Genomic DNA, 27,114 nt, shown 5'->3' with positions numbered 1-27,114 from the left:
TAATATTAAATGTTTATTATTTAATATTAAATATTTATTAATATTAAATATATGTAATATAAATATAATATATTGATATTAATATTTATTAATATTCATTAATATTACATATATAATAAATATAACGTGTATATTTATATATATTATATAATTATATTATTTATAATATTATATATATATGTAATTTGTGGCTCTCCTAAATGAAACATTTTTCTCCCCAAGTTTTATCACTGATATTATCACTTAAATAGGAGAGGTCCTAATGTCCTAATCCCTGGAACTTGAGAATGTTACCTTGCATGGCAAAAAGGAATTAAGGGAGCAGATGGAATTAAAATCGCTAATCAGCTGACCTTAAAATAGGACCACTAGCCTAGATTACCCAGTGGGGCCCAGTATAATCACAGGTGTTGTTAAATGTGAGAAGAGGGCTACAGAAGACTGAGGAGTCAGAAGGTGGACATGAGGAAGACTCAATCAGCCATTGCTGGCTTTGAAGACGGCAGGGGGCCATGAGCCAAGAGATGTGGGCAGCCAGAGAAGCTGGAAAAGTGGAGGAAAACAGATTTACCCCCTAGAGATGCCAGAGAAGAACTCAGCCCTGCAGATACTGAATTTAAGCGTTGTGAGATTCATTTCAGACTTCAGATCTGCAGAAATGCAAGATGAAACATTTGTGTTGTTTTAAAGCCACTGAGTTTGTGGTAGGTAATTTGCTACAGCAGCAACAGAAAACTAGAATATCCAATTAAGAAATGAAGTTTAAATGTATCCACACATCCCATCTTTCCACTACTTTTTAAAACATTGAATTCATCAACTATCTACATAATCTTACCTAGAGGAAGATTTTACAGAGATTTTCCAAAGAAGTTAACAAAAATTATGATGCTAATCATTCTTCTTTGCTCTTAAAGTTACAAATAATATTACCAAGGAATAACAAGGTTGTTTATTTCTTGTTCTTCATGTAAACCTGCAGTGTATGACAATTAATTTATGTCATCTTAAAAATAAAAGCATTTGTATATATTATTAAGTGTGAGTAGTATTAGTCTGGCTAAGCAGATAAAGCAACAACCTTATAAATTACCTTACTAAATAACCATTTAGTATGATTAACCTGTTTCCTTCTAAATTCTGTCTGTATTACTGTCAGAGACAAACCACTTGGAAAATATCCAAGTTTTGTGGTCCATGAAAAAGAAAAAACAAACTGTTATTTTTAGTGATTTCCCTGGGAAGCAAGCAGAGATAATTTCTGAGCTATGACAAAATACTGAGTCAACCATCTCAGAACACGCACATACCAAGGAATTATTATTCAGGTCCATCTTCCCAGCAAACGGCCCCCAGGTTGTTCCCACAGGAAGCTGCTGCCGACTCTGGATTTTCCGTTCTCCATCTTTCTGAAATACCTCCAGCTCTCCTGCAGACAATGAAAACAAGAGGTGTTTGGAGTGCTTTCACGTGTGCCTTATCCACAGCCTCCTCCTTTTGTGCGTTTGCTTTACGCACACAATATTCTCGGGTTTCATGTTAAGAGAATTAATTATGCCTGTCTGAAAAACAACTGATCTTGTTATCCTGAGAGGAAAATAAAAATTGTCCTTAGAATTGTATTTGGAATTTAGTCCAATTTCTTTCTTGCACCTTTTCACACAGATCTATGGAAGTCAATTCTATTTAGTTAAGTCCCGAAGGACCCAAGATAATAACACCTCCTCAAAAAGCACTGCTCTAGTGCCAAAACAGGTGGGCAAAAGCATGAGGACAATGGCACAGGGTTAAAATTTTATATTTGATCAGCAATGTAACCAAAAATTATAATTAAAGATATATACCTTATGCAATAACTTCATTATAGTTGCTCAAGGGTCGTGGTGAACAACATCTGGAGAATTTTTGTGTTTTTTTTTTTTTTTTAAGATTTTATTTATTTATTTGACAGAGATAGAGACAGCCAGCGAGAGAGGAAACACAAGCAGGGGGAGTGGGAGAGGAAGAAGCAGGCTCATAGCGGAGGAGCCTGATGTGGGGCTCGATCCCATAACGCCGGGATCACGCTCTGAGCCGAAGGCAGATGCTTAACCGCTGTGCCACCCAGGTGCCCCCTGGAGAGTTTTTGAAAGCACTTGGTAATTTTCTGAAATTACTACTAGTTTCAAGGGATAAAATATCTACATGTACAAAAAGTAGAGATGTACATTTTTCCAAATAAAAAAATGCTTAATCAAATTCATTACCTTTTTATATTTGGTACTTGATGTAGATTCTATGTTATTAAAAGATTTCAGACAAAAAATACGTATGAAACAGCCAGTTTTCTTCTTCCTTTCATTCCCTCCAAATTATTACATTAGGATCATTAAAGGGAAATAGGAAGTAAAGACAGTATACACACTGGCATAAAGTAGGAATTCATCAAGTGCTCGCTTAAGAAATTTATTTAAGAAATAAATTAATTAATAAAATAAATAAATGAAGGCTTCAAAACTTCAAAGAATAACCATCAGCCTAAAAACTGTTTGGGATAAACAAACCAACAAAATCTCAACCAGGAATTGGAGTCTTTCTCTGTCAATAATTAAGTCTATGATATTTATGTTCTGACAGTATCACCATACCATATTATCATAGCAAAAGGTTTATATTTCAAAATATTAATCTTAATAATATAATTTATTGTTTTTTATTGGTATTTCTTCTCACCTTGCTAAGAGTAAACATGAAAATTGGAAGGAATGGATTAATAAGAAGTATAAATGGAAACCCACATATAACAGATAGCTGAGAAAAGTTCTAAATAAAACAGAATGTGTTCAGTAATTACATTTTCTAAGTGATATATAAGTCATGGTAGGTAATATATTATAAAACTTTTGCCTTACTCTGGCCTTAATTTCTTTTCAAGTCTATAACTTTAAATATGTAAATTTAACCTTGATGTTTTTAAAAGCAATACCATCAACCTGAGTTCTGTTAGAGTGTTCCTTTATTTCTTCACATTTGTGTCTCCTCCATTCAACACCAATTAAAATACCAGTCATTACTTTTCATGTTTTTATTATTGCTCATCCTGAAAACCAAAATCAAAGTATGTAAATCACAGTCAGCTAACATATTGTGTCATGGTTCCATTATGCCATTATGAAAATATAAATTTATCTGTATTGGAACAATGAAGATACAATGGAAATAACAAACTCAGATTCACAGTAAACAATGTCAATTCAAGGACGACACCTCCATTCACCCTTCTTTTCGTACTTCTTTTCTCTTCCACTTGTCAAATACACTAAAAATGGAAGAACTCATTAACCTCATTAAGACAGACACACACATTCCCCCCCTTTTCTTTTCATTCTGATGTATGCGTAACTAAAGATGATCAGTAATTAGGAAAATGGACCCAAAAAAGATTCTATAAGTCTGAGCTTCTGAAATGTAGCTTTATAAATAGAATACTTACAACAAATAATATAATAATGCTTATGTATCAAATCCAGAGTCCAGGGAATATGGAACAATAATAATTTGTTTTCTGTAGGTGGAATAACAACCCCATTTCTGAGATTTTCCCCTGAATGTTTTTCATCCTTGCACAATCTTTTTGATTAATGTATTGAAATCAGAGGTCTTATTCACAAAATTCCCTAAGACAGAAGATAGCTAACAATCTACTATGATGTCAAGAAGGACTCAGTGGAAAATACCCCCTCAATGTATACATTCATATTCATGTGTGATAACATACTTACTTAAATCTTTAAGACATTGTTTTCTATTTGAAAAGAAACTTTAATTTCTGATAGTTCTTTGAATTTTTCAACCATACTTACTTACATTTTAAGCAATTTCTTTACAATTTACCATTTCAATCCCTCAGCTAAACACTAGTTAAGAATGTAAAAATGATGCCCCAATAATTTGCTTGTTTTTATACATACAAAAAAAGTCGTGTCACATTTAAATGATACCAGAGAAATCAGAGGATCTTTGAAAACCTTTTAAAAAAGTAATTCATCCTTTCTTTCTGCCACTGACATTTTTCATTTGAAAAGGGTTAGGACTCAGTCAAACAGTGACTTCTTATCTATACCTGTGGATTTATAGGTAGCTCTTTTTTTTTAATGGATTAAGAACTACAAACTTAGCCAGATCATAAAGTGATACCTAAATATCGCCAAAGTTCTTGAGGTGTCTTTGACCATGCATTAAAATTTTAAGCAAACCAAAACTACTTTTATGAGCTCTTAAACGTGACCATAACAGAAGGTCCAGTAACGGTTCAAGCTAACAAGTCAATCTTTTCAACTTTATTAGGCAAACAGGCAAATCCCAGTCTCCTTTCTTGCTTGTAAGGAAGCTATTTTGAGGTTGGGGGAATCCATTCTGTTGCTGAAGTATTTAAATAAAAATATTCATTTATTCGCAACAGCATTAAAGAAAACTGCAAGCACAATGCAAATAATTAGCATTTACACACTACCAAGGCTGCACAGGTTAATGATCAAGAAATAAGACATTGTATAAATGGAAGTTATATTTAATTTAACTTAGATGTTGCTTAACAATGTAATATTTAAATTTTTTCAAAGATTAGTGTCATGAAATAGAGGAAACATTATTGGACTAAAAACAAGATTAACTTTAAGTCAGCTCTATCCAATAACCAGCTAAATGGCCTTGAATAGAAAAATTATATTTTCTGAGTCTTTGCTTTGTCCTTGGTAAAGAGGGTTTTACACTCACATGCTACTTAAGGTGCCCATGATACCATGATTTTCTTTCCCCAGATATATGATGAGAGTTAAAAAGAATACTGGGGTGGTAGGTCAGAGACCCAGGTCCAAAAGTTTATCATAAAAATGGATGTTTAACTTGAAAAGATCAGATATTCCAAAATCAGAAAGCAAAGCTCCAATTGTTGTTTAATTTTTTTTATTCATGCTTTTTTGCCTCCATACATTAGTTTATTCATTCTTTTATTGTACTAATATTTATTTGGTATCTACCAAATACCAGACAGTGGGTTATGCCCAAGCATAAAGCAACAAACAAAGCATGCCTGGACCTTGGACAAATTTCAGGAAATGTAATCCACAGGCTTGGGAAGTAGACATCATAAAACTTAGTGATTATTTAGATTATAGGAGTTAGGGAAGGGAAAATCCAACAATAATGTTCAGGTATCTGGCTTAAGCAAATGGGCCAATGGTCATGTACCTTTTAAGATAAAGAACACATGCAAGAAAAAAAAAAGATTTAAGGATAAGATGAGGAGTTATAGTTTGGGAATACTGAAGTCAAAGTGGCTGTAAGTAGTGTGCCTAGGTGGCTCAATCGGTTGAGTGTCTGCCTTCAACTCAGGTAGTTATCCCAGGGTCCTGGGATTGAGTCCCTCATCGGGCTCCCTGCTCTTCGGGGAGTCTACTTCTCCTTCTGCCTCTCTCTCTCTCTCTCTGTCTCTCACGAATAAATAAATAAAATCTTAAAAAAAAAAAAAGTGGCTGTAAGGAAGGCAAGAGGTGGGGAGGTACATACAAGCCTGGGACTCAGAAGCAAGGTCTTAACTAGAGTGATAAATTTTGGTATTTTATTCATTAATTAAAACTGGTTTGCATATGGTAATGAAAGCCATGAGATTGTTCTTCCAGGAAAGAACATATCACAATAAAATAAGAAGGCCTAAGACAGAGTTCTAAGGATCTTCAAAAGGCAGAGTGATAGAGGAGCAGGCACAGAATATTAGGAAAAGTGGGGCGCCTGGGTGGCTCAGTTGGTTAAGCATCTGACTCAGTTTTGGCTCAGGTCCTGATCTCATGGGTAGTGGAATTGAGCCCTGTGTCTGGCTGCATGCTCAGTGGGAGTCTGCTTGGATATTCTCTCCTTCTGCCCCTTCCCCTGCTCTCTCTCCCTTTCTCTCTTTCAAGTAAATAAATAAATCTTTAAAAAAGAAAAAAAGAACCTCCGGAGAAGTACAAGAGAATAGAAAAGAAACTGGATAGGGGCGCCTGGGTGGCACAGCGGTTGAGCGTCTGCCTTCGGCTCAGGGCGTAGTCCCGGCGTTCTGGGATCGAGCCCCACATCGGGTTCCTCTGCTGGGAGCCTGCTTCTTCCTCTCCCACTCCCCCTGCTTGTGTTCCCTCTCTCGCTGGCTGTCTCTCTCTCTGTCGAATAAATAAATAAAATCTTAAAAAAAAAAAAAAGAAAAGAAACTGGACATAGCAGCCAATGGATTGATGGAAATGTAAAGGAGGAGGGATGAATCAAATAATCTGACAATTTATGAAAGTAAGAAAAGAACCAGAAAGATCCCTTTTGATGAGATGGAAATCATGGGTATCTGGAGTGAAAGGAGTTTTGTAAAATGGGAGGCCAATCCACAGACTGGAATGAGTTCAAAACTGAACTGGAGAAGTCAATTAAACAAGCCATGTGATCCTGAACATAAGCCATGTGATCCTTAACCCCTTGAACTTCCGTTTCTGCATACAAAAAAGGAAATTACAGTATCTTCTTCATATGACTGCTGGGAGGATTAATTCACATAACACCAGCAAAGTGCTTAATCGATATTTAATACTTCACCAAAAAGACACTGAAGCATTCTAAGAGCATGTCCACATACTTAGATCATCCCATCTAACCATTCACCAGTGCCTGTGGTCACATCCCCTCTTAACACTTCCATCCAAATTACTCCCCACACCTTGGCTTATCTCCCTTTCAAATATCTCCTGGATTCACCTTTCTTATCAGCATTCCCCAGGGTTCATCAACTTAGATATAGATTATCAACCAGCCTCAATTCACTCTACAGCTCCAAATCAGGTTCCAAATCCCTGTCAGGGTAAACTTACTAAAACTCCACGGTCCCTCATTGGTACAAGCTCCCTTTCGACCGTCCCAACTTGAGCATCTATGCCTGAATCTTGACCACAACATTGCTCCACAGTGTCTTTCTTTTCTGCTCTCCAGAACATATTCTTTTTCCTTCCAGTCAAGAAAGCCTTCCTCACTACACCTTCCTCCTCACGTCCAGTTTTACCTCCATCTTTCTGAGAATTGTTCTTGCTACCTGGCAGACACTCTGTACTCTTGGCTGCCTTGATAAACTCTATTAATGTTGCAAAATCAAACCCAAAGCTATCCTCTTTCACCAGATGTCCTGAACTCCAGAACAGACCGAGTTTTCCTTCCCTAGTACTCCCACGGCATTTATAAGCCAATGCTACACAATTTTGCAGTTAATGATTCCCTAGTGCTTTCCCTTTGATAACCTTTTCACCTCAAGAGAAATATGAGCATCTTGAACTACAGGTATAGTTTTTAATTTCTGTTTATCGTCTGGTAGCCAATATGATTTGTGACATACGGTAATTGCAAAATACAAACTGAACATAGTTGACTGGGTGAGGATTTTCTTAAGCTCATAGACTTAGTTACAGTACAGTTAAAGTTGATTTTAAGGACAAAAAAAAGTTGCCATAGTATCTGTCTTCTCTTTGTATTACAACAACCATATACTTCATTTGCTCAGCATTTTACTACATTTACTTATGTGACCTCATCTGTGAAATATGGAGCAGGATGAAAAATAAAGATTTTTCCTCTCAGCCAGCTCATATTTTTGCAGCTATTCCTCAAAAAGAAGGCTTTTTTTTTTTTTTTTTTAACATGCTGGGTAAGTTCACACAAAATATTTGAGACACATAGGATGGACTAATCAATTTTGGTAAAAGATAATATTGTTAGTGCTGAGGGCTGTTTCTCTTATCTTCTTGATAATGCATACTTTTAAAAGTCTGTGATTACTCAAAGACTTATGATAGCCTCACTTAAAAAAAAAAAAAAAAAAAAAGCCCTAAGTCCGAAATCACTACCAAACATACTGCAGCTTTTAAGATATCAAACCACTTTTTTAAGCAAATAAAAGAAATTCACTGGTGGAAAGAAATACTTAAAAGTAAAGAGAGATACCCTCAAATCTTATTTTATTGATGGTACAATCAAGCCATTGTTTTGTTTCTTTTAGACAGGATCCTTTTGATGCCTCTTTAGAAAGCAAAGTATATAAAAACTGTAGTATTCCAAAGGGGAACAGACAAGATGCGGGCCTTTTAGCATGGTTATCAGCCATCATGCTTCAACTGAATTCAGTATTAAGTTGATGACATAAATGTATATGGTATTTACAGAACATCCCTTAACTCCAGGCTCGGATTTCGTAGACGGACATGGTTGCAAATAAATGAGATGACAGAAGATCCTATTTCATTTGCTGAAAATAAAATTTGGATTGGTTTGAACTTGGTTTTAAATATATAACCAAATTTTAAAGCAGACCACATGAATTAGCTCATAATGTTTATCAGGCTTTCCTATAACAGAAGGCTATAGCGTCAGAACCCATATTTGTATTTCCTCCATGGTTGGAAAACATTATACATCATGGTATCAAACATGGACAGCCCTGAAGTCATGCTGAGTTCAAAAAGCGCTCAAAGATTCTAAAAATCTCAAAACATTTTCAAAGTCAGCCAAGGTGGCTGAAGTATGGCAGAGCTCTTGCTATTTTATGGTTTAACCATTTGACAGCTGCCCGCCAGATACATAAGAGGGTTAGATGATCATTTCACTGTTGATTATCTTCACAGTCAAACTGCAGTTTCGCCACTATATGCGTGTTTCCTCAGGCATTATTAACAGCATGTTTCATCTGCATTTTAAGACAAATAGTGCCATTTATATTATGCTATGTTGAACCATCTCCAAGCATGGTTTGGTGCAGGAAATGATAGTTCCTGGTAAGTGGCTACAAATCGCCCTATAGGGATACCTTTTCTAATTTTCCTTCTCAATTTTTGAGTCATACAGTCATAACACACACTAAACTACAGTTTTGAACATAAACTTGAAATACGACATTCCCTATTCAAGTACTCCAGTCAAACCCTGATAAATCAGGCTGGCCATGGAGTGATCTTATCCCTTCTGACTCTTTAATAAATCGAACCTTGTAAGTTCGTACTGTTGGAAGTTGTCACTAAATGAAATTGTGACCTTATCCGGCGCATGAACTTATCCTGCTGACAACTACATTTATTGCGCGGATAAGAAAGGGAAAAAAACGAAAAAAAAAGAATAAAGAAAAAAATGAGATATTTGATAATTCTGATCTTAGCCATATGTAACTCTAACAGATGGGATCTTTTTGATGTTCCATTAATGATTTGCCAAAGATGAGTCTCTACTTAGAGAAAAATGCTCACCATAGGTAAGTGCTGGGGGCACTGCAGATGTTATTAAAAGTGCATGAAGAGGTACTGGGTGACAGCAGCAAATCAGAAGCTATTAGTCTAACACAAAGAGCCCTGAATTAGCTTGTAATTGCACTGGAAAAGATAACATAATGGTGGTGGCAAAATAGAAACATTCCCTTTTCATGCATTCAATGCCTAAAAACTCCAAAACAAGACACTGGAATTGTCTAAACCTAGAGCAAGTTAAATCACTGCATTTTCCAAGAATAAAAACATAGCATTTGGCTATAGTTTCTAAAATGTCATAGAAATCAATGTGTACAGCATTAAGAAGCAAATTTACATGCATAAGCTACCACAGATCAGCATGCAATACAGACTCGGGCATCTTTTACTTCATTATTCTGGCTGGCTTTAAGAATTGATTCTGAGGCTATGATAGGTCTGGATATTCTTTCTATCATAAGGCCTACTGAAACCTATAAATTACCACCTTCAAGAGAGAGAAATAGAAGAGATAAAATGTAGCTCTAGGTAGTAATATCATTGGTAATAAAGTAGAAAATTTAAGATTTTTTAAAAACAAAACCATGATCTGAAATAAAACTAGAAAGCCTTCACCTGCATATTTCCATACAAAATTAAGTTTTTTTTATGTAAAGAACAAGTTCAAGATCGGGGGGAAAACACTGCCATATTTTACCCTTTGCTCTATGGTCTATTTATACAAACAAAAAATCAGCTCATTCCAGGTGTCCGAAAATATTCACCTGGAGTATGACCGGCCCTTGCAAATGTTCGGAAGTGTCACTGGAAGGAGGAGCTGCAGTTTCTGGACTCTTTTCAGCTGCTGGAAGGAGGGAGGAGGGAGTCACCACTCTTGCTCAAGAAATCTGGCACAGTATGCTCCTTTGCTGCCAAAAACCCTCCCTGACCTTCCAGACACCACTCCTTGTCACAGGCTGACCCAATACTACTTCCTGATTCAAATCTTGAGACACAGAGGGAGAGTGTGCTTTGGAAGGTATGATTAGGGAGGAAACGTGGATGGGAGAGGTCTGGGTTAGCGGACACAGAAAACAGGAATGGAGAAGCAACATCCAAAAGTTAGTCGATGGACAGGAGGTCCATAGAAGGGGCAGGGTCTGCAGGGCCCTGGTGAGACACAGAAGGCCTGTTTTCTCCAGGAAGAAAAACTCTAAAGGAGAAACTTTGGGTACAAATCAACTATAGATCCTGTTTGACTAAAAAGAAGTCAGAAATAGCTTTTAAAGAACATTTGCTGTAGAACATCAGTGGGCCTTATTGATACCTGCAGTTCTAAATTTTAGGCAACATCGACTTCTATGTTAAAATCACATGCTTTCTCATAGGTTACATTTATTAATTTAGAAAAAGAAAGTTGGCATGCAATGGAACTTTTCATAAGTCATTGCTGTTGTTTAAACACCACTGGCTTATGAAAAAATGTTCAGTATCATTAGCCATCAGGGAAATACAAATCAAAACCACAACAAGATACCACCACACACCAGTCAGAATGGCAAAAATTAACAAGATAGGAAACAACAAATGTTGGCAAGGATGTGGAGAAAGGGGAACCCTCTTACACTGTTGGTGGGAATGCAAGCTGGTGCAGCCACTCTGGAAAACAGTATGGAGGCTCCCCAAGAAGTAAAAAATAGAGCTACCCTACGACCCAGCAATTGCATTACTAGGTATTTACCCAAAAGATACAGATGTATTGAAAAGAAGGGGCACATGCACCCCACTGTTCATAGCAGCAATGTCCACAATAGCCAAACTGTGGAAGGAGCTGAGATGTCCTTCAACAGACGAATGCATAAAGAAGATGTGGTTCATATATACAATGGAAAACTACTCAGCCATCAGAAAGGATGAATACATACCATTTGCATCGACGTGGATGGAACTAGAGGGGATTATGCTAAGTGAAATAAGTCAACCAGAGAAAGACAATTATCATATGGTTTCACTCATATGTGGAATATAAGGAAAAGCACGGAGGACCACAGGGGAAGGGAGGGAAAACTGAAGGGGAAGAAATCAGGGAGGGAGACAAACCATAAGAGATTCTAGACTCCGGGAACCAAACTGAGGGTTACAGAAGGAAGGGGTGGGGTGGGGGGATGGGGTCACTGGGTGATGGGTATTAAGGAGGGCACGTGTTGTGATGAGCACTGGGTGTTATATGCAACTAATGAATTGTTGAACACTACATCAAAAACTAATGATGTACTATATGTTGGCTAACTGAACATAATTAAAAAACAAAACAAAACGAGAATAAACACCCCTGGCTTGCTAGGTATTTCTTTAACTCAATAACCATATTAATCCAGATTTAGTCATTTTTCTTTTTCTTTTTTTTTTTTCTTTACTTTGTGAAATGGTGTAGATGGAGATGAAGGGAAATATACTGACCAGCTTTAACAGATAAACGTTCTTAAGCATTGATTGTGATTAGGATGAATTTTACCTCAAAGGTAAGGTCTGTATTTGGAGTGGGGAGGAGACTTGAAGCACTCAGTCGAGCATAGAAATGTGCAGAAGACTGGTCTAAAAGTGATATTCCAGGGGCGCCTGGGTGGCACAGCGTTTAAGGGTCTGCCTTCGGCTCAGGGCATGATCCCGGCGTTATGGGATCGAGGCCCACATCAGGCTCCTCTGTTATGAGCCTGCTTCTTCCTCTCCCACACCCCCTGCTTGTGTTCCCTCTCTCGCTGGCTGTCTCTGTCAAATAAATAAATAAAATCTTTAAAAAAATAAATAAATAAATAAGGGTGATATTCCATTACGGATTTTAAATTTTTTATCTAGCGAACAAGTACAAGTATCACTTTTTAAAAAGAGTTTCAAAAAACAGAGTGGGATATAGAACAATAGAGAGACTAAAAATCTAACATGTCGCCAATGAATACAGACCCTAAGATACTTGAGTTCATACCTAAGATGATCACCAATTCTCCACAGATAATATCGAAATGTTTTATGAAATCTTGATGTGGGTCCCCGAATTTGGGAGAATAAGTCCTGTGCAGTAGTAACTGTATCAGTCATTTAATTCTCTTACTATATGGCATTTTTCAATAAATACAATATATGTGTATATTTATTTGGTTTGAAAATGTCCTCACCTACAGAAAGATTTAATATGTAGGCTATGATGCTGGCACAAAGTTTTTATTTCTAAACTTTGAACTCATATTACTGAAAATATTATTAATCCAGAAAATACTTCCAAAAATGTAATTCCTAAAGATCAAGCAAGCTGCTGTCATTTACTCGTAATTCTGAAGTCTTTTATTAATGCTTGTGTATCTTTGCAGTTGTATACGTTAAGTCACACATAACTGACAAGAGTAAATTTACCTAAAGCAGGCTTGTTGACACTCTGTTTTTTGGGTACAGCCATAGTCAATCTGTATTTCAAAGGCCTTCACTGTGTGGTATATTGCTCTAAATACATATCATTACTGTTATGCTTAAACCTTACCATTTTGGGGGGCGCCTGGGTGGCTCAGTTGGTTAAGCATCTGCCTTCGGCTCAGGTCATGATCTCAGGATCCTGGGATCGAGTCCCACATCTCCCACATCAGGCTCCCTGCTTAGCTGGGGGGGTCTGCTTCTCCCTCTGCCTCTGCTACTCCCCTCGCTCATGCTCACTCTCTCTCTCTCATAAATAAATAAACTCCTTAAACAAAACAAAACAAAACAAAACAAAAAACCCTACCGTTTTTTGGAAGTCTGTTACCTCCTAAATGAACACCTCCCGGATTCAGACAGCTTATCCTTGCTGGAAGTTCAGAGGTGATCTCTCCCGTTGAACTCCTACAGTACTTGATTTTTAACTCTAATATTTTTCATCATTGTCCTCCTTATAATAGTGATCTGTATGCATTTATCATCTCTCTACATGGTACTTCCTAGATACCCCACAAAGCTTTGTACCTGGTAGAGTTGCAGAAACTATATATATCTTCACTGCTTTGAGTTAAATCATTGTTTCTAAGGAGGTCTTTAAATCAGTCAATGTCATACATAGTACTTTTTCACTTTATAATACCACTGTAATAGTTAGTTTCCTGAGAAATAAATAGAGTAGGTATAATTTTGTCATCCTATTTATTCGGCTGGGGCTCAAAATTAAAATAACTTACTTAAGTCACAAAATTAGTAGTGAAACTAGGACTCCAACCCTGTTTGCTGGGGCTCTCATGCTCATTTCAGTTCATCAGACTGCCTCTTTTAAAAATTTTTAACAATTTACCTAGGTGGAAGGATTGACCTCAAGCCCTAGTATCATATCAGCAACCATTAGAATGGATTCATTTATAAGATTAGCTGCCAGTCAATTTGGAAAGCAGAATGTGAATGCCTGAAGGATGGGGCCACAGGGCGAATTCTGAAGGAGGCAAGGTGGTAGAAAAGATTAAACAAACAAAACATTGAGAAAGCATTACAGGATGGAGTGGCAAAATTATTGTTTGATTATCAGAGTTCACAATAAACTCTTACATTTCTGTCCCAAAAATTTCAGAGAGAAGAAATCTAAGGTACATGGTTTTAAAACAGTGGAGTTTCCCACCTTCCCTCTGTCCTTGATGAACATTCTTTAGAGAAAATATGTATGAATAAATACAAACCTGAAAATCTGGTTAAATATATCACATCAGTACTAACAGAAGAAATAACATAAGCTTTCCTTCCTAATAACACAGATATAAAAGAAATTGTGAACATTCCAAAACAACTCCCCACCTTTTCATTTGGCTGATAGCATTTTCTCTGAATCAAACTTTCTGAGGTGTAATTGTACACAGTGATTGCAAACTAGAATCTCTGATGCCCTCACTTTCTCCAGCCTGTAAAATATTTCCATACCCCACACTTAGCACTCAGTGGGTTAAGCGGGTATATGCGCTCTATGTTGTGATAGTTTTATGTTATTTCTCTTCAGTTCCTCTCTCTTTTTCCTTTATTTTCCTTGGATCTGCTCCTTTCCAACATGGGTATGAGATACCAAAATGCCAAATCTTGAAGGAGGAAGAAAGGGAAGGAGAGAAGGACGGAGGAAGAAAGAGAAGGAGGAAGGAAAGCAGCTAGGCAGGCTGGAGGGTATTATTACTCATGAGTGTAGTTTCCAGAGATTCAGAGCTTGTTGCATGGATCTAAGGATTGATCCTTTCCTCCACGTTTAAGCAACTGCCTCTCAAAACATCATTTCCGTGGAGGGACCCTTCACCGGAACTCGTGCACATGGTCATCTGGGGCATGACCCAACAGAGCTACGAGAGTTCCCCAGGTATTAAACTTTTGCAGGCAGAATTATTTTCAGGACTATCTGTATTTATAAAACTGCACTCAACAAAACTTTATTTAAAGAAGTATAGACTCATTTAAAATTACTTGTTGAACACATAATGCCAGGCACAATGTTGGATATTGGAGATACAACATGAATCTAATGTGGATCATCTGCTTATGCAACTTATTCAAATGATGCTGAGATAATTATGACTCCACTTAGGAAGTTTTTGGTATGGCAAGAGATAAAATTTGACCAGCAAGAAAAAAAGACTCCCAAGGCAACTCAGAGAAATTAGGAATGGCATCTCAGAGAAGGGAAAGCTGACAAAAGTCAGTACAAACCATCTCTTTCCTTTAATAGATCAGAAATAATCTCTTTCATAATGAATACAATACAATGTTAGCATGACCATTTAAATGCATCATTATTTACAAATAAAATTGTAAGACAGAGGGTTAACGAACTAGAAAGAATTGCCTTGATATAAAACTAATCCCAGGTTGGAAAAAACAAATGACTGGAATTTGTTGTAAGTAACAGTTTTAAGAGCATAGAAATTATAGATGATGGTAAGAGTTTCTGTTCAGTATTGCAAATACATTGATTTTAAGTAAAACAGTATTTGTTTTTCTTTTACTGTTTCTTTTTTTAATGTACAGTGCTTTATTAATTTCAGGTGTGCAATATAGTGATTCAAAACTTCCGTACAACACCTGGTGTTCATCAAGTAAGTACACTCCTTAATCCTCATCACCTATTTCACCCATTCCCCACCCGCCTCCCCTCTGGTAATCATCAGTTTGTGACTATAGTTAAGAGTCTGTTTTTTTATATTTATTTCTCTCTCTTTTTCTCTCTTTCTCTCTCTCTCGCCCTTTTCTTTCCCCTTTGCTCATTTGTTTTGTTTCTTAAATTTCACATATCAGTGAAATCATACAGTATTTGTCTTTTTCTGACTTATTTCACTTAGCATTATACTCTCTAGCTCCATCCATGTCATTGCAAATGGCAAGATTTCATTCTTTTTTGTGGCTTGAATAATATTCCCATATATATAGAGAGATTGATAGATAGGTAGATAGATAGATGTCACAAATCTTCTTTATCCATTCATCAATCTATGGACACTAGGGCTGCTTCCATATTTTGTCTATTGTAAATAATGATGCTATAAACATAGGGGTACATGTTTCCCTTTGAATTAATTTTCTTATATTCCTTGGGTAAAAACCTACTAGTGCAGTTACTGGATCATAGGGTAGCTCTATTTTTGACTTTTTGAGGAACCACCATATTGTTTTCCAGAGTGGTTGCACCAGTTTGCATTCCCACCAACAGTGCACAAGGGTTCCTTTTTCCACGTCCTTGACAACACCTGTTGTTTCTTGTGTTGTTATTTTTAGCCATTCTGATAGGTGTGAGGTGATATCTCATTGCAGTTTTGATTTGAATTTCTGTGATGGTAAGTGATGGAACATCATTTCATGTGTCTGTTGGCCATCTGTATGTCCTCTTTGGAGAAATGTCTGTTCATGTCTTCTGCCCATTTTTTAATTGGATTATTTGTTTTTTGGGAGTTGAATTGTATAGTCTCTTTTAATAATTTGGATACTAACTCTTTATCAGGTATATCATTTGCAAATATCTTCTCCCATTTCATAGGTTGCCTTTTAATTTTGTTGATTGTTTCCTCTGCTGTGCAGAAGATTTTTATTTTGATGTAGTCCGAAAGTTTATTTTTGCTTTTGTTTCCCTTGCTTCAGGAGACATATCTAAAAAAGAGTTGCTATGCATTGTCCACAATAGCTAAATCATGGAAGGAGCTGAGATGCCCTTCAACAGATGACTGGATTAAGAAGTTGTGGTCCATGTATACAATGGAATATTACTCAGCTATCAGAAAGAACGAGTTCTCAACATTTGCTGCAACATGGATGGCACTGGAGGAGATAATGCTAAGTGAAATAAGTCAAGCAGAGAAAGACAATTATCATATGATTTCTCTCATCTATGGAACATAAGAACTAGGATGATCGGTAGGGGAAGAAAGGGATAAAGAAAGGGGGGTAATCAGAAGGGGGAATGAAACATGAGACTATGGACTCTGAGAAACAAACTGAGGGCCTCAGAGGGGAGAGGGGTGGGGGAATGGGATAGACAGCTGATGGGTAGTAAGGAGGGCACATATGGCATGGTGCACTGGGTGTTATATGCAAATAATGAATTCGAACTTTACATCGGAAACTGGGGATGTACTGTGTGGTGACTAACATAATATAATAAAAAATCATTAAAAAAAAAAAAAAGAAAAGAGTTGCTATGACTGATGTCAAAGAAGTCACTGCCTGTGTTCTCTTTAAAGATTTTTATGGTTTCAGGCCTCACATTTAGGTCTTTAATCTCTTTGGAATTTGTTTTTGTGGATGGTGTAAGAAAGCAGCCCATTTTCTTTCTTTTACATGTATCTATCCAGTTTCCCCAACACCATGTGTTAAGGAGACTGTCTTTTTCCCATCAGATATTCTTTACTGCTTTGTTGAAGATTAATTGACCATATAATTGTGGGTTTATTGCAGGGTTTTCTAATCTGTTCCATTGATCTATAGTTTTATTTTTGTGCCAATACCATACATTCTGATGACTACAGCTTTGTAATATAACTTCAAGTCCAGAATTGTACTGTGTCCAGCTTTGCTTTTTCAAGATTGCTTTGGCTATTCAGGGTCTTCTGTGGTTCCATACAAATTTTAGGATTATTTGTTTTAGTTCTGTGAAAAATGCTGTTAGGTGTTTTGATAGGCATTGCATTAAATGCATAGATTGCTTTGGGTAGCATAGCATGAGCATGGAATGTCTTTCCATTTCTTTGTGTCATCTTCAATTTCTTTCATCACTATTTTATAGTTTTCAGAGTACAGGTCTTTCATCTCTTTGGTTAGGTTTATTCCTAGGGATCTTATTATTTCGGGTGCAATTGTAAATGGGATTTTCTTAATTTCTCTTTTTGCTGCTTCATTATTGGTGTATAGAAATGCAACAGATTTCTGTACTTCGGTTTTGTATCCTGCGACTTTACTGAATTCGTTTATCAGTTCTAACAGTTTTTTAGTAGACTCTTTTAGTTTTTCTAGACATAGTATCACATCATCTGCAAACAATGAAAGTTTAACTTCTTCCCCACTGATCTGAATGCCTTTTATATTTTTTTGTTGTCTGGTTGCTATGACTAGGACTTCCAGTACTGTATTGAATAAAAGTAGTGACAGTGGACATCCCTGTCTTGTTTCTGACCTTAGGGGAAAAGCTCTCAGTTTTTCACCATTAAGGATGATGTTAGCTGTGGGTTTTTCATATATGTCCTTTATTATGTTGAGGTATGTTCCTCTTAACCTACTTCGTTGAGGGTTTTTATTATGAATGGATGTTGAACTTTGTCAAATGCTTTTTCTGCATCTACTCTAATGATCATATGGTTTTTATCCTTTCTCTATTGACGTGATATATCACGTTGATTGATTTACAAATATCGAGCCACCCTTGCAACCCAGAAATAAATTCCATTTGATTGTGGTGAATGATTTTTTTAATGTATTGCTGGATTCAGTTTGCTAATATTTTGTTAAGGATTTTTGCATCCATGTTTACCAGGGATATTAGCCTGCAGTTCTCTTTTGTAGTGGTGTCTTTATCTGGTTTTGGTTTGAAAATATAGTATTTCTAAAAACTGTTGTGAAAGATCTTGTGAGCTGCCTTCATCTTATATAATATTAGCCTTTTCTTAAAACTTTTCTATACTCTTTTTTCATAATTTCACAAACTCCTGAAATCGAGATAACAATACTAGCCTTACTAGAAGCCATCACCTCAAGCACTAAAAATCAGGGAGATGAGCTCATTGATAAATATCTCTATCACGTCCTCTCAGTTTACAATGCTTGGCAATAAAGGCAGCCCTTTCATTGCTTGTTCCTATGATAAGCTAGGTGCAGTTAGTTGCTTATTCTATAACAGATGAGCACATTCAGAACTGATGGTGTGATTCTTGATACAAGAGTCAGGCACCCAGACGTCACCACAATTATTTAAGCTACACTTATGATGCAAGAAGTCAACTTCTCTTCCTTTAAAAAAAATTTCTAGACTTTTAACATTGTTATTCTTATTTGATGATTGTGTATCAGGATACTCACATAGTCAAAAAGGCATTAAATTTAAAGGATATCTGTAAAATTCCATGTAAATGAATAAATGTTGCCTACAAATACCATCAGCTTTTGTAAACAAATGTCAGAAGCTAAAAAGCATGTTTCGAATGATGCACTTCCGTCAAATATGTATAAACATGTCGACTGAAGACATCCTTCAAAAAGGCTTTTTGTTTTTAAAAGAAAGATGGGTAAAAATGCAAAGATAACTCACACTAAGCTATACAATCAGTAAGTTATGACTGATTTTCTCTCTAGCTTCATTAACTTAAAACAACAGATAGTAAATAGCATTCTGTACATCCATTATGATATCTTTATATTGTTCATCTTAAATATTGGTTATTTGGAATAGAGTTAATATACAACAAATATCACATTGTGGAAATTATTACACACAGCTTTTAACTAGAGTCAAAATAATTTAAGAACATAAGTTGAAACATTTTACTTCCAATTTGTAATAATAATTTATAATATTTTCTTCCCCACCAAATGCATGAGTGACCTACAATTTTTTTTATTTTCTTATATGATGAATCACACTAAAAAAAGGAAGCCATGATACTTTCATGAGCATATCAGAAAATAATCGCATATGTAGATAATAAGGAAATGACCGATGGGAAGTCATTAAATTAGATTTAACAAATTCTTACAATGATTTCATAAATCATTAAGAGTGGGGATTATATACTTTCAGGATTCAATAATTCAGATCATATGAGAAAAAAGCTTATTGACCGTCTTGAGAACTAGTTTATATTTTCTGAGTCTCCACTGACTTGCTGTTACTTCCCATGGGCATCAACTGAATTTCTTAATTGTTCTCCTACATTTGTTGTGAACGTGAGATCATATACATATAGAAGGCTCAACATAATATCTAGCACATACTAAGGATTCAATAAATACTATAAATTTTACCTTAGTATTTTATAATTGAGAAGGAAAATGAACACATAGGTAATAACTACTTGTATTCAATATATAGAACTGCTTGACAATCATAATTACCCAAACTAGAGCTAGCTTTTACCCAGAACCACTTTAATTCAGATTAAAAAAAAATGGAGGCATAAAATATCATAGTGAATCTAAAAGATGACAGGGCATCTCCCATAGTTGATTCCACCTACATAGGTAATGGAGAGCTTCAGCCCATAGTAATCCCATGCTGGTATTTCTTTTAAACTTCAGAGCTAAGCCAGGCAAAGGTATGTAGCTGTGAAGGTTAACATCAAAGGTGAGTCACCCATTCCACTTCTAGATAACCAAGATTAACTGTTCCACTTACATTATCTTGACATAGAATTCCAAAAAGGAGAAAAAAAGGGAACATGTTTATACATCAGTGAAAAAGAAACATATTTAAAGCAATAGAAAATAGTCATCCTATATTATTGTCCATCATAAGATTTTTTTCATTTCTCTCCTCAAATATTCTCAATTATAGAATAGCCAAGATAAAATATGTAACATTTATTGAGTGCTTATTTTGTTCCAGACATTATATTGAGCCTTTACCTAATGGTCTCTCTTTTCATAACAAATTTAAGAGGAGCAGCTGGGAAATAAATTGATTCCCATGGTAAACCACTTAAATGAAAGTAGAAGCATCTTCATTAACTGTCATATTATTTTTTTTTAAGATTTTATTTATGAAGTGAGAGAGAGAGAGAAAGAAAGGACATGCATGAACAGGGGGATGGGCTGCGGAGGGGGAGAAGCAGACACCACACTGCATGGGGAGCGTGACGTGGGACTAGATCTTAGGACCCCGAGATTATGACCTGAGCTGAAGTCAGATGCTTCACCAACTGAGCCACCCAGGTGCTCCCATAATCTTTTTTTTTTTTTTTGAGATCACTGTTCTTTATTTTTTCTGTTATTTAGTGTAGATGTACATATTACCTCCTTTTCTTTTTAACTCAAGAGAATACTCTGACTCAAATTGATGCAATTAAATAAGTCACATGAGAGACAGATACTAGAAAGAAACAGAAGGCTCTAACACTGCTATATTGAGTAACAATGATTAAACATATAATGAAGAGTTAAATTAAAGTCATGAACAATACTAATTTCTTGAGGTTAAAAATGGCAATATTCCAAACAGAAACAGATACTCCCTTTAATATTTCTTCAAAAACGTTCCTTACTATAATCCCTCACACTTACATATCTCTCTTTACCAAAATCAAGGTTATTCCTTAGCCAGAACCCCATGAAAATGCAGATTTATTATTATTACTATTACTATTATCATTATTTTTGGCCATTTTGTTCAACAATTTCAGCTCCTTAAGCCAAGGATGTTAAGCCTAAATAAAGCATGTCTTCAGGAAAAGAAGAGTATTTTTAAATACATTATTGATTTAAGCTCTTGAATTTTCAAACCCAAGAAAGTATGAACAAATCAAGGTTCTTACACAATGACTGTGTTTACAGTATTTATTACTAACCCGTGTATGTTAGGAAAGATTATGATTCCATAAGCAAGCTGTGGGACAAGCATATGGCATGTAGTCCTAACCAAATCATTTTTTAAATGTATTTGCTGAGCAAACATGCAATGAGCATTACTTGTAATCATTGTGCATTCTGGAGATCACCCTCCTTAAGCAATTTTGCTCAATTGAAGATCATTAAATCAGTACTCCAAACCCAACTTGTGTCCACAATAAAGCAAACACTTACTTCTACCTTTATACTTAACCGCAACCATATGAGCCATTACACCTCCTTTTTTCCAGAACAGAATTAGAGTTTTCAGTTTCAGCTTCATTATATGAAATGACAATCAATCTGGCAGAACCAAAGCTCAAATTTGAAACAGGAGCTTGAAGCAAGAGAATAATATAAACAATGTTTGAAAATGAGACTACTTCATAGAATAAATTCTAAAGCACTTAAGAGAAATTAACTTACATACACACAATGCAATTACAAGAAAAGAAGGGGCCAGTATCATTAGGGCAGGGTGAAAGAAGACTCCAATTACAAATCATGGTGATCCCCGCTTCACCTCACTTAGGATATTATTAGTCATAAATAGATTCTACTGTATGCAATAAAAATGACAGATCTTCATTTTTTATATATATCTTCTAATACCCATGCTAGAACTGACCATCCCCTAAATAGTTCAAACCCTGAGGTTTTCCTACTCCTATAACTGAAAAATTTATATTGGAACATGGTACTTTACTTCAGAATTTTAGTATTTGAGGAAACTAAGGACTTCTGGTTTTTAACTCATATGGAAACATTGTGTAGAGTACCAAAGGGACATGAAGAGGCAGTTCTCCAAAACACCTTTTGATAACCAGTCACTTCCAGTTAGAATTGTTCACATTCCGCTTTCTTTTTTTGCACCAACTTCCATGAGGGTACTTGTAGCAAGTGAGTGTGTACATGTCTATGCCTAATATCCATAATAATGTCTGGCTGACTATTATCAAGTTATATGCTTTGGAAAATAAGGTATTATGTTTAATCAGCTTTGTTCCTCAGACTTAGCATTATACCTTAAATAAAATAAGGATTTCATAAATATTATAGGAATACCCAGAGGAAGGAAGGAAGGAAGGAAGGAAGGAAGGAAGGAAGGAAGGAAGGAAGGAAAGGAGGGAGATATGGGGAAAGGGGATGAGGGAGAGAGGAAAGGAAGAGGGAGTGTGAAGATATTCTTTGCAAAAGTATATAGAGTGACTTCAACTATAGAGAATAAGATAAATATAAAACTAATACATGAAGGATACATCACTTAAAATTAGAAAACAAAGATTCTTTCTTTTATGGTGATAACAGGTTTAATATCTGCCTAATATATGAATAAAGAAGTGATAAAGAAAAAAGAAGAGATTGATGAATTTATATAAGCTAAATTGAGTCAGGGAGAGTCATACAATAAAGTTCCTTTTGGCTGCTGAATTTATGATTCCATCCTGTGTAACAGTATATTTTTTTAAACCATGGGGAGACAGGCTGGGAGAACTGTGTGTCTTCACTCTTGAAAGGAAATGGAGGTAAATTCTTCAAGGTTTTTAATCCAGGAGGTTCTTATTTAACTTCTAATCATGGAAATGCAAATCAAACTAAACAAATAATCTACTAATATCACCAAGATCTTCTGTTGGTTTTAAAATTTCAGTTTTATTTCAAGAGATCCCTAGCGAGTAAACACCTTTCTGGAAACTGGAAACAGTCTAATGAACTATCTGACTTCCTGAGAACACTTCTACTTCTCAAAACCTTATAGATTCAACACACACACACACACTCACTGACAGACAAACAAGTAGGAGTGAAACTGGAGAAATGAGAGTAAGATAGGAGGGTTGAATCAATGGTAATACCTTGGTTGTGATACTATACTATAGTTTCGCAAATTGCTATCATTAGAGGAAACTAGGAAAAGTGTACAAGAGACCTCCCTGAATTATTTCTTACACTTACATGTGAATTTATAATTATCTCAATAAAAATTTCAGTTGAGAATATGGATTTATAACCTTGTGAGCCCTTAAACTACTAATTTATAATTATCAAAAACAGAGCCAACCAGAGTCAACCCATCCCATTAGAGAGAGAATAATCAACAACTGAAGCACATATAAAATCTATTTCCTTAAGTTTTATAAAATTGTAAGGAAAGAAATTATCTTAAATATTCAAATACCCACCTCATTAATTAAAGAACTGAAAACAAACAATATGACACTTTGCTTTTCAATATTTATTGCTTATTTGTAGAACCTCAACTATAATATTTGTAATTCACCATCAGTAAATAAAAATCAGTTACAGTAGCTGTCAGAAAGTAATTATTTGCCATATAAGAATTGTTTATTGCATAAATAATAAAGTATTTCCTCTTTGGAGTTGGGTTTTATTTCTGCTGAGTCTGAAAAAAGTAATTTTTTAAAAGATTTTATTTATTTATTTGAGAGAGAGCGAAAGCGAGAGAGATCACAGAGGGAGAGGCAGAAGCTGACTACCCGCTGAGCAGAGAGCCCGATGCAGCACTCGATCCCAGGACCCTCAGATCATGACCTGAGCCAAAGGCAGACACTTAACCGACTAAGCCACACAGGTGCCCCTGAAAAAAGTAATTTTTGATAATTTTTTCAAAGTACTAATTTTGAAATATTAATACTAATGACTAATTTTCTAATATAAAGAAAGACTTATGAACGATGCTCATCATTAATCTTCAAATATCTGTTTTTGGAAAAGTAATTTTGTACATTTGTAAAATATTAACAGTTTCTTCCAAATGCAGGTAATTTAAATGGCATTTTCTGTCCATTTTCTCATCTGTTCCTTTTTGTGAGACTCAGATGCTATACGAGGCAGATAAAGTCATTACAATACTGCAATAAAATAGTGAAATATGAGAAATACACTGCCAGAGTGGATTTAATCTTCTATACTGTTTTAAATGGAAATATATTGTACGATTATACATTTTGTAAAACGGCAACACAGATATTACTGCTCCCTGGTGAAAAATACTAAAATCTCCATTTATTTGGCTGATGTAGGTATGGCCTTAGGTGTACACCTACAAGTAAATTAAATCTAATTGCTTATTTTCAGTTTCCTTGGAAAGTACTGCCTTTAAGCAAGACGTAAATGCATTTAAATGGGTATGTTCATCTGAAACTCTGTTCAATAAGTCAAGTGTTTCTTGCAATATAAAGATTCTTCTTTGATCCAGGATATTCATGATATTTCACTTAAAAGTACAGGCACAGCATGGTGGAATTGAAAGAGAATATGTTTTGAAGTCAAATGGACATAGGCTCGAATTCCAGCTTTGCTACTTAACAACTGTGTGACAGCATAGTTAGTTAAACTGAAACTCCAAGTCCTCGTTTATAAAAATGATTGAAATCATACTTATCATATGGAATTCTCACAATAATTAAATAGTATACTATGCATGATAAGGCCTAACATAAAGCATACACTTCAAAAGGAATATTGTGTCAGGAATAATTTTTTTTTTTTTTTAAGATTTTATTTATTTATTTGACAGAGATAGAGACAGCCAGCGAGAGAGGGAACACAAGCAGGGGGAGTGGGAGAGAAAGAAGCAGGCTCATAGCAGAGTAGCCTGATGTGGGGCTCGATCCCATAACGCTGGGATCACGCCCTGAGCCGAAGGCAGGCGCTTAACCGCTGTGCCACCCAGGCGCCCCAGGAATAATATTAAAACTTTGTATAGGCTCTGGAGAATAGAATACAGGATATTTGTGAACTCCCCTCTGTTGGTTAACAAATAAGCACCAGATGCCTTATTTTGAGACACGGGTCCATGTTTTAACTCTAAAGAAGAAAGGTTTGAACTTCCAGGTCAGTCTGCAATAATATGACTACCAAAACAGCAAGCCACAGAAAACTGTTTCAAAGTCATACCATGGTACTGAGAAAAAAATGATGCATAATGTAAAAAACAAATTGCATGTTCACAAACACTTTTCAAGTTAAATAATTTGACAAAATAGAAGCAAAGGGGAAAAAAAACTTCCAGCTGCAATTTTCTGAATGTTGGGCGTTGCTGCCAATCTCCTAGTTCGAGCCATATGTGCTTATTTCATCTTTGTGATGTTAGGAAGTGTCACATAAAAGATCTACAAAAGGGATGAGAATCCAGTTTGCTGAAAAGAATTCCTTGACATGTAGTGATCACTTATTTCATGTAAACATTAAAATGTATGTTACAGCTTCTTCTAATTGGAACAAGTATGTTTTTGAGTGGGAGGGTATGGATAGAGGGAGAGGGAGAGAGAGAATCTTGAGCAGGCTCCACACCCAGCATGGAGCCTGACACAGGGCTCCACCTCACGACCCTGAGATCACGACCTGACCTGAAATCAAGAGTCGGACGCTTAACCGACCAACCCACTCAGGCACCCCTTTTTATTATTCTTTACATTGCATTTATACTTAGAAAGATCTTTCCAGGCAGATACTTGCTTAACCGACCCACCCACCCAGGCACCCTTGAAACAAGTATTTTAAAGGCAGGGTCTTCAAGCTAAATTTTAAGGAGAGGATTAAATCTCCTAATGTACATTTATTAAGAGAAAGTATGTCTCATTTAATTAGCTTTCAGTAATCTTTTTTTTTTTTTTAAAGATTTTGTTTATTTATTTGACAGAGATAGAGACAGCCAGCGACAGAGGGAACACAAGCAGGGGAAGTGGGGAGAGGAAGAAGCAGGCTCATAGCGGAGGAGCCTGACGTGGGGCGATCCCATAACGCCGGGATCACGCCCTGAGCCGAAGGCAGGCGCTTAACCGCTGTGCCACCCAGGCGCCCCAAGCTTTCAGTAATCTTAACATACTTTATTGATTATAAAACAAATATGTCACTATTATGAATTTATCACATACCACTAACACTTCATAATGCCTACTGTGCACCATGTACTAAGCTACTTGCCTCTCTTGTATTATCTCATTTACCTTTTAGAAAAACAACATGAAGCGTATTATTTCCATTTAGCAGATGAAAAAGCTGAGGCTTGGCGCGACTATGCCATTTGACCATGTTCACAGAACCTTGCTGAAGTAGCAGAGCCTGCACTGAGTCACCTGTAAATATGAACCCCGCATGCTAAATATGCCCCCCAATTCCTCCGAATATATCTGAGCCTTCCCCAAATCTCTGGTTAAAAATGTCTCTGAGTTTTCTTTTATAAAAAATACCCTAACACTTAAAAATAGTTTTTCATCTTGAAACAAAATAAGGGAGCATAGAAACGGAGAGACAGACAAAGAAAGAGACAGAGACAGAGTCTGAGGAAGCAAGAGTGAAAAAGAAAAAACCAAATAATCTGGATACAATAATCCAAAGTAAAATTTAAAATAAAATACTGAGGGGCACCTGGGTAGGTTAAGCGTCTGACTCTTGGCTTCGGCTCAGGTCACGATCTCAAGGTCGTGAGATAGAGCCCCACATGGGGATCTGTGCTGGGTGTGCAGCTTGCTTAAAATTCTTTCTCCCTCTCCCTCTCCCTCTCCCCACCCCTCTAAAAAGTAAAGTAAAATAAAATAAAATAAAATAAAATAAAATAAAATAAATACTGAGGAAAACGACTTAATAAATAACATTTCTGAGACTATTAAAATAATAAGATCTGCAAATATTCTGCTTTTTAAAGTTATGTAAAGCCCAAATTGGTAGTGCATTAATTCATTTATTAATGAATAATAAAATAAATAACTGGATGACCAAGAAAGGTATACTTAAGGGATTTAACATTTGTAAAATGATACAAAAATACCCCTTGATT

General features: G+C 35.9%; 1 protein-coding gene across 2 annotated transcripts in view; it reads right to left on the bottom strand.

Annotated features, from left to right (window-relative positions):
* Positions 1 to 27,114, bottom strand: part of ZFPM2 (zinc finger protein, FOG family member 2) — a 464,759-nt gene that overhangs the window by 226,507 nt on the left and 211,138 nt on the right. For both annotated transcript variants that reach the window (XM_034668468.1, XM_034668469.1), the window contains one exon: positions 1,311 to 1,429. In XM_034668468.1, the coding sequence (XP_034524359.1) occupies positions 1,311 to 1,429 (119 nt within the window). The remainder of the gene's footprint in view (positions 1 to 1,310; positions 1,430 to 27,114) is intronic.

This window comes from Ailuropoda melanoleuca, chromosome 9 (genome assembly GCF_002007445.2).
Source record: "Ailuropoda melanoleuca isolate Jingjing chromosome 9, ASM200744v2, whole genome shotgun sequence".
NCBI classification, from domain to species: domain Eukaryota; kingdom Metazoa; phylum Chordata; class Mammalia; order Carnivora; family Ursidae; genus Ailuropoda; species Ailuropoda melanoleuca.
This window is presented reverse-complemented; position numbering and strand designations above follow the sequence as displayed.